The 12,385-nt window shown below is 42.4% G+C and overlaps 1 protein-coding gene across 6 annotated transcripts in view; it reads left to right on the forward strand.

The window, feature by feature from the left end:
- LOC132392587 (mitogen-activated protein kinase kinase kinase 20-like) overlaps nt 1–12,385 on the forward strand; it is a 130,891-nt gene that overhangs the window by 102,265 nt on the left and 16,241 nt on the right. For all 6 annotated transcript variants that reach the window (XM_059966662.1, XM_059966665.1, XM_059966660.1 and 3 more), the window contains 2 exons: nt 808–924; nt 8,638–8,712. In XM_059966662.1, the coding sequence (XP_059822645.1) occupies nt 808–924; nt 8,638–8,712 (192 nt within the window). The remainder of the gene's footprint in view (nt 1–807; nt 925–8,637; nt 8,713–12,385) is intronic.

The following is a 12,385-nucleotide window of genomic DNA, read 5'->3' on the forward strand; positions in this document are numbered from 1 at the left end:
TTAAATTACATTCACAATATTCTCATAAGTAATGGATGTCTCTATGTCTAATCATGTTCTCACAGTAAAGGTTTCTAGTCATATCACCATTTGGTTATATTTTTGCAAAATATCAATGAAATATATCCTATTAATCGAATTTCTAATAGTAAATGTGGGCTTGTATGCACTGGAATTTAGAAGGATGTGAGGGGATCTGATTGAAACATATAAGATTATTAAGGGATTGGGCACGCTAGAGGCAGCAAACATGTGCCCAATGTTGGGGGGGGTCCAGAACCAGAGGCCACAGTTTAAGAATAAGGGATAGGCCATTTAGAATGGAGTTGAGGAAAAACTTTTTCACCCAAAGAGTTGTGGATCTATGGAATGCTCTGCCTCAGAAGGTGGTGGAGGCCAATTCTCTGGATGCTTTCAAGAAAGAGTTAGATAGAGCTCTTAAAGATAGCAGAGTCAAAGGATATGGGGAGAAGGCAGGAACGAGGTACTGATTGTGGATGATCAGCCATGATCACAGTGAATGGTGGTGCTGGCTTGAAGGGCCGAATGGCCTACTCCTCCACCTATTGTCTATAAGTTATTTCAATAATGCGAAAAAATTTAAAATATTTTTAAAACTATAAATGTTTGAAAGATTAAGTGAATATTTTCAGTTTGAAATTGTACTTTTCGTTGAGTGACGATCTCAATAGGTGCATCAAGTCTATTACCCACATTCAGTCCAGTTGATGTCTGCTATTGTGCTTTGGGAAAATATGACAGAATTGTAAATGTTAGTAACAACTTGTTTCTCTTTTTTAAAATCAGGATAGTAAGTGGAAAATGTATGTAGAAGTGGACGGTGATGATGTTGCGTTGACCTATATCAAGGACATAACTTTCAACATTAATAGACAAGACACAGATGTAATTAAAATAACCAAGGTAAAGATGTTTGTGTAGAGGATTCATGTCATTTAGTGCCTTGTTGAATGTTTAAATAGATCTGTTTTAGCTTGATTGTGTATTAAGACAAGTACCACGTGGGTATCATGCTTGGGTGCAAGAAATGGAATTTCTTCTAGATGTTTTTCCTTATGTTCTTAATATTTCTATATGCACAGCATAATGGAGTATTGACAAATTATTACAAAGGATAAAAATGGAACAACGCACAGCTTTTATGTTATCACCTCACGTGTTAGTATATTGCCACCCTAATTCATGTGCGTGATTTTAGCCCATGACTTATTATGTTCTACCATAATAAGATGGATGATTTGAGCCTTTTAAATGTGATTCTATATTAGAAGACAGTTGCACCAGCCTCATTTCAGCATGGCATCTGTTACTCACTTCCACTTGTTCAGATAAATGTAGTCAATTTCATGGCTCTTTTTGACAAAAAACACAGGGACTTCTCCTGGTCTATATTTAGTCCTCTATAAGTGCAAAAAAATCAGAATTCATTTCATTGATGTTTATGAAATGTTAGACACAATATCTGCCAATAAGTGGCAACTGCACCTTTTAGATAATTCATTGGTTGTGATGTAGTGACAGATTCTTACAGTATAATGTGGTGCAATTTTGTTCCTGCATAGCAGAAATTGAGTAGAATTTGACAGCTAATATTGGTAATTTATCTTCGTGCAATCACAAACCTTAATTCCATAACTCCATATCTCCCTTTCCTTAAACCAGCTACCTAACCTATCCTTAAAAATTGACATGGTTCCTGCTTCATTTGCTAACTGTAACTATTTAGCTTTCTGTGAAAGGGAAAATTTGTTTCTTCTGTTCTCTTACATTTACACTAAACCCACTTTTGTGACCTGTCAGCAACAGAAACCCAGTTTATTTCTGAATCTTCTCTTTTTCATCTCATAAATTTAAACACTTGCATCAAATCAGGGTCACTGAGGCATGCACGTATTGCAGTCTTAGAAAATGAAGCCATTATTGAAAGTTATTTGCTCAACATTTTCTCGAGGAGGTCACTTGATCCTACTTGTCTACCTGATGGTTTAACTTCACAGAATGTGTATTACAACAAAGTTCAAAGGAAATTTATTATAAAAACAGAAGCACTAAATATTGAGAACATGAGATGAAGAGTCCTTGAAAGTGAATCCATTGGTTGTGGGAACAATTCAGTGATGGGGCAAGTGAAGTGATCCCCTTTGGTTCAAGAGCCTGATGGCTGAGGGGTGGTAACTGTTCCTGAACCTGGCGGAGTGTGAATCCTGAGGCACCTGTACCTTTTTCCTGATGTCAGCAGCAAGAAGAGATCATGGCCTAGATGGTAGGATCCATGACGATGGATGCTGCTTTCCTGTGATAATGCTCCGTGTAACTGTGGTCAGTGGTGGGGAAGGCTTTACCCATGAAGCACTGAGCCGCATCCACCACTTCTCATAGGCTTTTTTCTCAATGGCGTTGGTGTTTCTGTACCAGGCTGTGATGCAGCCAGTCAGCTTTACTCTCCACTGCACATCTATAGAAATTTGTCAGTTTTAAATCAGAATCAGATTTAATATCACCAGTGTATGTCGTGATATTTGTAAACTTTACAGCAGCAGTACAGTGAAATACGTTTTAAGTAAATATAGAGGAAAAAACCGACTCCTACCAAAGAACTTTATAAGAAGAGAGTTGAGCTTCAAATGGAGCATAGCTTATTATTATCTTCTTCAATTGAGAATCAATTAATTAGGACCAGGGCTCAATTTTATATTCATAGTGACCGAACTGGTAAATTGTTAGCTAACCAATTAAAAGCTATCTCGACTAAGTGACAAATTATTAAAATTCGTAAACAAGACGGCAATCTGACTACTGATCATAAAGAAATCAATAACACTTTTCAAGATTTTTATAAATCTTTATATCAATCAGAATTTGATGGCGATCTGTCCATGATGGATAACTTTTTTAACAATTTGAATATTCCCAAACTGACAGATGAAGATCGTAGCTTGTTTGATGCTCCTATCTCTTTGGCCGAAATAGGAGAGGCTATCTCGTTAATGAATTCAGGGAAAGCTCCTGGTCCTGATGGTTATATTATAGAATTTTTTTAAAACTTTTTCTTCTTTGCTTTCGCCTTGGTTATGTGAAATCTTTAATGATGCATTTGTTAAGAAGAGATTACCTCAGTCTTTTTATGAAGCTACTATCTCTCTAATTCTTAAAAAAGATAAGGATCCCACTTTATGTGCATCTTATCGCCCTATATCACTATTAAATGTAGACTCTAAGATTCTTACAAAAATTTTAGCTATTAGGTTAGAAAAGGTACTATCACAAATTATTTCAGAAGACCAAACTGGTTTTATTAGGAATCGGTATTCCTTTTTTAATATTAGAAAATCGATTAATATAATTTATACTTCATCACCCACAATTCCAGAATGTGTTATTTCACTAGATGCTGAAAAAGCTTTTGATAGAGTTGAATGGGTATACTTATTTAATGCTTTGAGATATTTTAATTTTAGTCCTAATTTTATATCATGGATCAAACTAATATATCATAAACCTGTTGCTTCTGTTCTTACAAATAATTACAGATCTTTTTTTCAATTATCTCGTGGTACGAGACAAGGTTGTCCCTTAAGTCCTTTATTGTTTAATATTGCATTAGAACCTTTAGCCATTGCTATTCGTGAATCTCCTAATATTTTTGGTATTACCCGCAATGAGAAATTATACAAGTTATCACTTTATGCTGATGACTTGTTGCTATATATTTCTGATCCTGACAGGTCTATTCCCGCTATTTTATCCTTGTTGGCTCAATTTGGTAGTTTTTCTGGTTATAAACTAAACTTGGATAAGAGTGATTTATTCCCTTTAAACACGCGAACTTTATTGAATGAAAGGATACCATTTAAAGTTGTTGATGATAACTTTATCTATTTAGGTATAAAAATTACCAAGAAATATAAAGATTTATTTACATTGAATTTTTTACCTATGCTTCATCAAATTCAACAACTTACTGCAAGATGGTCTCCCTTATCATTATCATTAGTTGGTCGGATTAATGCTATTAAAATGATGATTCTACTGAAATTTTTATATTTATTTCAAGCTTTACCAATTTGTATTCCTAAATCTTTTTTTGATAACATTGACTCAAAAATTTCTTCATTTGTGTGGCAAAATAAAAATCCTAGGTTAAGTAAAAGGCAATTACAAAAATCTAAAAAAGATGGTGGTTTAGCTTTACCTAACTTTAGATTTTACTATTGGGCGAATAATATTCGTAACTTAATTTATTGGAATTTTTTACCTTAAATCCCTATCAGAAGGGATTAGTGGCTTTTATTTATAATATGATTATGAAGATACAAACAGAAATATCAGGTAGAATTAAACAAGAATGGGGAAAAAGAACTTCAATATAATATATCAATAGAAAAATGGGAAAAAATTTTACAAATGGTTAATTCTTCTTCTATATGTGCTAAACATGCTTTAATACAATTTAAAATTGTACATAGAGCTCATATGTCTAAAGATAAACTTGCTCGATTCTACTCTCATATTAACCCTCAATGTGACAGATGTCATTCAGAAGTGGCTTCATTGACCCACATGTTTTGGTCATGTCCCACTTTACATAACTATTGGAAGGACATATTTGCTACCATTTCCTCAATTTGGAATATCGATTTACAACCTCGTTTTATTACTACAATTTTTGGTATACCAAATGAGGATGGTAATCGGTTTTCCCCTACAATTAGACGAATGATTGCTTTTGTAACATTAATGGCCAGAAGGTCTATATTGCAAAATTGGAAAGAAGTAAATCCTCCTACCACGTCTCAGTGGTTCTCTCAAACTATTTCTTATCTGAGCTTGGAAAAAATTAGAAGCACTATTTTTGACTCATCAGTTAAATTTGAAGAAACTTGGGGACCGTTCATTCGACATTTTCATTTGAATTAATTTGACCTCTCCCAGCCCTTCTCTCTGCTTATTCTTGTTCTGGTATGGAGTTCCGGAGTTCTTGACACTATCACATACTTATAAACTGTTATTATTGCCCATGTTAGTTTAGTTTAGTTTTTTTTCCTCAATATATATTTTTTGCTTGTATTTTTACAATTTTTTCTTTTTCTTTTGATGATTATTCTTATATTTTTTCATACAATTATTATAGGCTTGATTGATAATGTACTATGTTTTCCTGTTGATATTTTAATAGGATATTGTTATCCTATTATTAATTTAATTTCAAGTCTAATGCATTTATAACCTATTCATTATTATGTCATTTTTTTTATATATATGAAATTCAATAAAAAGATTGAAAAAGAAAAAAAGAAAAAACCGATTAAATAGTTAAGATAAAATTAGTGCAAAATAACAGAAATAAAGATGAAGTGAGGCGGTGTTCATGGGTTCAGTGTCCATTTAGAAATCGGATAGCAGAGGGGAAGAAACTGTTCCTGAATCGCTGAGTGTGTACCTTCAGGTTTCTGTACCTCCTTCCCAATGGTAACAGTGTGAAGAGGGCATATCCTGGATGGTGGGGTCCTTAATGATGGACATCGCCTTCCTAAGACACTGCTCATTGAAGATGTTTTAGATGCTGGTACCCATGATGGAGCAGACTAATTTCACAAGTTTGTGCAACTTTTATTTCAATCTTGTGCAGTAGTCTGTCCTCATACCCGACATGCCAGATCTTTGCAAACTTCTTAAAAAAAAAAGTAGAGGTTTTGCCGTGCTTTCTTTGTAATGGCACGTGCTGGATCCAGGACAGATCCTCTCTCATGATAACACAGAGGAATTTAAAGTTGCTGACCCTCTCTACCTCTGATACCTATGAGGACTGGCTTCTGGTTTCTTCCTCCTGAAACCAATGATCACCTCCTTCATTTTGCTGACACGAGTGAGAGGTTGTTGTTGTGGTACCACTCTGCCAGATTTTCAACCTCCCTCCTAAATGCTGCTGTTGTCACTACCTCTGATGGCTTAGCCAATGTCGGTGGTGACATTAGTAAACTTAACTATGGCACATTAGCCGTGCTTAACTTCATATAAAGCGACTAGAGCAGGGGCTAAGCATAGAGCCTTTTTGTGTTCCTGTGCTGATGGAGACAAGCTACTGTAGTAAGACAAACATGTGCAAACTTCATTTTAAACCCTAAATACAAGAGGTTCCACAGATGCTGGAAGTACAGAATAACACACACAAAATGCTGGAGGAACTCAGCAGGTCAGGCAGCATCTATGGTGAGGAATAAGCAGTCTACGATTCAGGCCGAGTCACTAATCAGGATTGTAAAGGAAGGGGGATGCAGCCAGAATAAGGAGGTGGGGGAAGGGAAGGGGTACAAGCTGATAGGTGAAATCAAGTGGAAGGAAGGGTGGGTCGTGGGTGGGAGAAGGCGGATGAAGTAAGAAGCTGAGAGGTGATAGGTGGAAAATGTAAAGGACTGAAGAAGAAAGGATCTGGGAGGAGAGGAGAATGGACCATGGGAGAAGGAGGAGGAGGAGGAGAAGGAGGAGGACCAGAGGTAGGCGATGAACAGAAGGGCTAAGAGGGGAGCCAGAATGGGGATTGAAAAAGAGAGGATGGGGAGGGGGAGAAATTACTGGGAGTTAGAGAAGTAGATGATCAAAGGTTTCAATGTTTCCAAAGGTACATTTAATGTCAGAGAAATGTATACAATATACTTTCGGAAGTTCTTTTCCTTCACAACCATCCACAAAAAACAGAGGCGTGCTCTCAAAGAATGACAGTTAAATGTTAGAACCCCAAAGCTTCCCCCCCCCCCCCACTGGCAAAAAGAAGCATCGAGCACTCGAGTGTGAGCAAGACAACAGCAAGGACACAGACTTGCAGTACTCCGAAGGCTACTTGTTCACCTGGTATTCGACATACCACAGGCGCGCTCCCCCTCTCCCCCTTTACTCCTCCCCTGCTCCCTCTTTCCCTCCCCCCCCCCAATAGAGGAGAAAAGGTGTCTCCCTTTCACAGCGAGAGGGGAGACACAAGGAAAACCTCACTAGTTTACGATTTTAAAAGTCAGTAGCATCGCTTTTTCCAAGCTCTGTGCCCGAAGATCTCGGGTCTCTGGGCTCACAACCTTAGATCTTCCATTTCCCACGACACACCGACCTCCTTCCCGGACACCAACCGTCGATCCGCCCGTCTCCAGAGCCACGAGATCTCGGCCCTCCAAAGGCGAGCTGAGCTGTTAGGCCGAGGCCTTGGCGTGCTGAATAACAGTGGGTCGTGAAACCCCGAGAGCAGGTCCCATTCCCTCAAAGACTCGTAGTCAGCGTGTAACTCCAGGTCAGGGTCTTCAAAAGAACCCTGAAAGGGAAAATAGAGATATCCGTTTCCCTGATACCATTCCCACTCTGTCCTCCCCCATCTGCCTTATCAGTGGTCCACCAACTCTACTTGATCCACTTATCACTCCATCCCGTCCCTCCACCTTTTTATACTGGCTAGCTCAGCTCAATCTTTCATTCCAGATGAACGGTCTCAACTCAAAATGTTGACTGTCTGTTTCCCTCCTCAGGATTGACCTGTCCTGCTGAGCAAATATAGAACAGTACAGGCCCTTCAGCCCTTGTGCTGACCTCTTAATCCACTCTAATTCTCCCCTCCTGCAGAGCTGTCGAAGAGCTTCTTACATGTCCCAAATCTTTCTGCTTCTTCTACCACCCCTCGCAGTGTGTTTCCTGCTTCCACCACAATTTGTGTTTTTAAAAAAAAAAGTCTTAACTCTAACATCCCTTCTGTAGTTTCCTTCAACTTTGCTCCTTCGAGTTAGCCGTTTCCATCCTGGGGAAAAAAAGGTCTCTGGCTTTCCGCTTGACGATGTCTCTTATCGTCTTATACACCTCTAACAAGTCACCTGTCATCCTCCTTTACTCCCAAGAGAAAAGCCATAGCCTATCCTATTCTCATAAGACATGCTCTCTGATCCAGGCAACATCCTGGTAAATGCCTCTGCATTCTCCCTAAAGTTTCCACGCCCTTCCTAGAATGAGGCGACCAGAACTGAACACAGTATTCCAAGTGTGGTCCAAACAGGGTTTTATAGAGCTGTAACATAACCTCATGGCTCTTGAATTCAATTTCCCAACTAATGAAGGCCAACATACCTTATTCCTTCTTACTAATCCTATCAACTCATGCAGCAACTTTGAGCAATCTGGAATTTCCATTAACCCTGTATCCTGCCTTTAAATTCAACCTTCCAAAGTGAATCGCCTCACAATTTTCCAGTTTGAACCCTTATCTGCCACTCCTCAGCCTTGTTCTGCATCCTGTCAATGCCCTGTTGTACTCGATGACATCCTTCTGCACTATCCACAACACCACCAACCTCCATACCATCTGGAAGTTCACTAGGCCAAGTTAGCATCATCCAAGTCATTTAGAAGAACCACAAAGAGCAGGGGTCCCAGAACAGGTCCCTGTGGGAAGTCACTGGTCACCAACCTGCAGGCAGAATACACTCCATCTGCTGTCACCCTCCGCCTCCAGTGTTTTCTGTCTTGCTTTGTCATAATGAGTGATTTCGGATTCCTCATTTCTCACATTCAGATTGCACATTAAATGTGATTTTACTTTTCATGTGATCGCAATATCAGACTTTAATCAACTTTGTATTTTCACAGCCTCCCTACCTAATGGAGAAGTGGATTGTGGGAATAAGTGAGAACCAGACTGTGGAATGTATTGTTACCTATGAGGTCAGTCCTGAAAGCATTTTGAATATAATAACCATATTTATAAGGAATTTAGGATTGAAACCCAGTGGTTAGAGAATATTTTGAGAGGTCAACAAGATAATTTCAACATGATTAGCAGCTTTCAAAAAATGTCATCATCCCTGCCATCATCATTGGAAAAACTCCCTGACTTTCTGGAGCCCTTCTCACTAATCCCGGTACTATTAGTTTTCAGTGGCCTAACAAAACTGATATCAAGCATTTAGTGATGTAATTCTAAAATATAGGTACAGCTGAGTTGGGATGAGTTCTTCAGTTTTCTTTTTCTCCCAAAGATAGGCTCAGTCTTACATAAAGTAGCATAGAAGTCTGAGATACAGAATGATACGTAAAACGTAAAAGTCTTTTCTATCTGGATCTTGCTGGATGCTTAATCCCAAACTAGAGTTATACAACACAGAAACTGGCCAGTTTACCCAACTTGTCTGTGTTGGCCAAATTGTCTATCTGAGCTAGTCTTATATGCCCCCAATTGACCCATATCTCTCTAAACCTTTGTTACCCATGTATCTGTCTAAATGTATTTTTTTTTATTGTAATTGTACCAACCTCTGCAGCTTCCTCCACCAGTTTATTCTTTATATCCATTGCCTTGTAGAAAAAATTACCTTTTTTAAATCGTTCCCCTATAACCTTTAACCTTTGCCCTTTAGTCTCCAGACTCCACTACCCTGCGGCAAACACTGACCGTTCACACTTCTTTGCCCCTCATGATTTTTTATGGCAACCCATTCACCACCTTAAACATTCATTCCATCATTCATAGTTACCGAAGTATGTATAATCTACAAAATGCACCTCTATAATGCCACCCCTCCTCCCCCTACACTGCAAGGAAAACAGTCACGGTTTAACCAGCCACTCCTTGTAGTTCAAGTTCCCCAGACCTGGTAACGTCCTCATGAATCTTTTCTACACCCTTTCCAGCTTAATGACTTCCTTCCTTTGGCTGATTGAACACAATAGCACACGATATTCCAAATGAGGTCTCACCAGTGACTTGTACTGTTGTAATATGACAATGCACCTCCTGTACTTACTGCCCTGATCAATAAAGGCAAGTGTGCCAAAATCTTCAGGAAACCCCTCAGACTCTCTGTTCTAGAACATTCTCTAGACTCCTGCCCCAGTTTAATTTACCGAAGTTCAGCCTCACATTTGTTTGAGTTAAACTCCATTTGCCATCTTTTGGCTGACTTCCCCAGTTAATGTTGATTCCATGGTAGCGATGTGCTACACACAGCGCTGAACTAACGGTAAGTCTTTTCGAGACTAGTTTATTCAAACTTCGCGGCGCTGGCATTTAATCCCTAGCGCCCGCCCTCTCCGGGCGGAAATGACGTCAGAGGTGCATTACCAAAGTCTCACCCCGTACGCTGTCTATTTGTGAGCCAGTTCGCCTGCACAGAAAGTGGGTCGACACATAACACCCCCCCCCACCAGAACTGGCGATACGCCCCCCCCAATGTCCACAGTCTGGATCAGCCTCTGTTTGGGAGGTCTGCCTCTGCGCCGCGGTGCCTGAACCTCGACTGGCTGCGCCAAGTCCACATGGGCTGGTTTGAGTCAGTCCACCGTGAAAACCTCCTCTCTCTCCCCCCAAAGTCCAGAACGTACGTGGACCCGTTGTTGTTGATCACCTTGAACGGCCCCTCGTACGGCCGCTGTAGCGGTAGCCAGTGTCCGCCCCTTCGTACAAACACAAACTTACAGTTCTGCAGGTCTTTGGGTACGTGGCTCAGGGTCCGTTCGTGCTGTGAAGTTGGTAGGGGGCCAGGTTGCCGAGCCATTTGCGTAGCCTGTCCGGGACAGCTGCGGGTTCTTCCTCTTGCCTCCTTGGGGCTGGTATGAATTCTCCCGGGACAGCCAGGGGCGCGCCGTACACCAACTCGGCCGACGAGGCGTGCAGATCCTCTTTGGGCGCTGTGTGAGTTCCAAGCAGGACCCAGGGAAGCTCATCCACCCAGTTAGGTCCTCTCAGGCGGGCCATGAGAGCCGACGTCGAGTGACGGTGGAAGCGTTTCACTAGTCCATTCGACTGTAGTGGTAGGCAGTTGTGTGGTGTAGCTGCATTCCCAACAGGCTGGCCACAGCCAACCACAGGCTGGAGGTGAACTGGGTGCCTCTGTCAGAGGTAATGTGGGCCGGTACCCCGAAACGTGCTACCCAGGTTGCGATCAGTGCTCGGGTGCAGGAATTGGCAGTTGTGTCGGTGAGCGGGACCGCCTCTGGCCACCTCGTGAACCGGTCTACCATAGTGAGGAGGTGCCGCACTCCTCGGGACACTGGTCGGGGGCTCACGATATCCACATGAATGTGGTCAAACCTGTGGTGGGTGAGTTCGAACTGCTGCGGCAGGGCTTTAGTGTGCCGCAGCACCTTGGCTGTTTGGCACTGCGTGCACGCTCTGGCCCATTCACTGACCTGCTTGCGAAGTCCGTGCCACACAAACTTGCTGGAGACCAGCCGGACGGTTGTCCTGATAGATGGGTGCGCCAAACCGTGTATGGAGTCGAAAACTCGCCGCCTCCAGGCTGCCGGGACGATGGGGCGAGGTTGGCTGGTAGCCACGTCGCACAGGAGAGTCCTATCACCTGGGCCTACGAGAAAGTCCTGCAGCTGCAAACCTGAGACTGCAGTCCTGTAGCTGGGCATCTCGTCGTCTGCCTGCTGCGCCTCCGCCAGTGCTGCATAGTCCATCCTCAGGGACAGGGCCTGGACAGCTGGTCTGGAGAGTGCATCTGCCACGACGTTGTCCTTTCCCGAGACATGCTGGATGTCCGTCGTGTACTCGGAGACGTAGGACAGATGTTGCTGCTAGCGAGCCGACCAGGGATCGTGAACGCGAAGGTCAACGGTTTGTGGTCTGTGACTCCAGTGAACAGCCTGCCTTCTAAGAAGTACCTGAAATGCCGGATTGCCGGATACAGTGCCAACAGCTCCGGGTCGAAAGCACTGTACTTGAGTTCGGGTGGTCATAGGTGCTTGCTGAAGAACGCCAAGGGTTGCCAGCGCCCCTCGATGAGCTGCTCCAGCACCCCACCGACTGCTGTGTCAGATGCGTCCACCTTGAGGGTGGTCGGAACATCCGTTCTGCGGTGCACCAACATCGCGGCATCTGCCAAGGCTTCCTTGGCTTTAACGAAAGCGGCCGCGGCCTCCTCGTCCCAAGTCATGTTCTTGCCTTTACCCGACATCAGGGTGTACAAAGGGTGCATTATACGGGCTGCTGAGGAGAGGAAACGGTGGTAGAAGTTCACCATACCAATGAACTCCTGTACGTCTTTGACCGTGTTGGGCCGGGCAAAGTGGCGGATCGCGTCTACCTTGGCAGGTGGAGGTGTTGCCCCGTCTTTGGTAATCCTGTGGCCCAGGAAGTCGATGGTATCGAGACCGAACTGGCATTTGGCCGGGTTGATCATGAGGCCGAAATCACTCAGGCAGAGTTGAGCTGGCGGAGATGGGACAGATGCTCCTGACAACTGCTGGCTACAAGGATGACATCCAAATAGATGAATGCAAAGTCCAGGTCGCGTCCTTTAGCCACTGGAACGTCTGTGCGGCGTTCTTCAGGCTGAACAGCATTCGGAGGAACTCGAACAGGCCAAACGGGGTGATGAGTGCTGTTTTGGGG

This window comes from Hypanus sabinus, chromosome 4, assembly GCF_030144855.1.
Source record: "Hypanus sabinus isolate sHypSab1 chromosome 4, sHypSab1.hap1, whole genome shotgun sequence".
Taxonomy (NCBI): domain Eukaryota; kingdom Metazoa; phylum Chordata; class Chondrichthyes; order Myliobatiformes; family Dasyatidae; genus Hypanus; species Hypanus sabinus.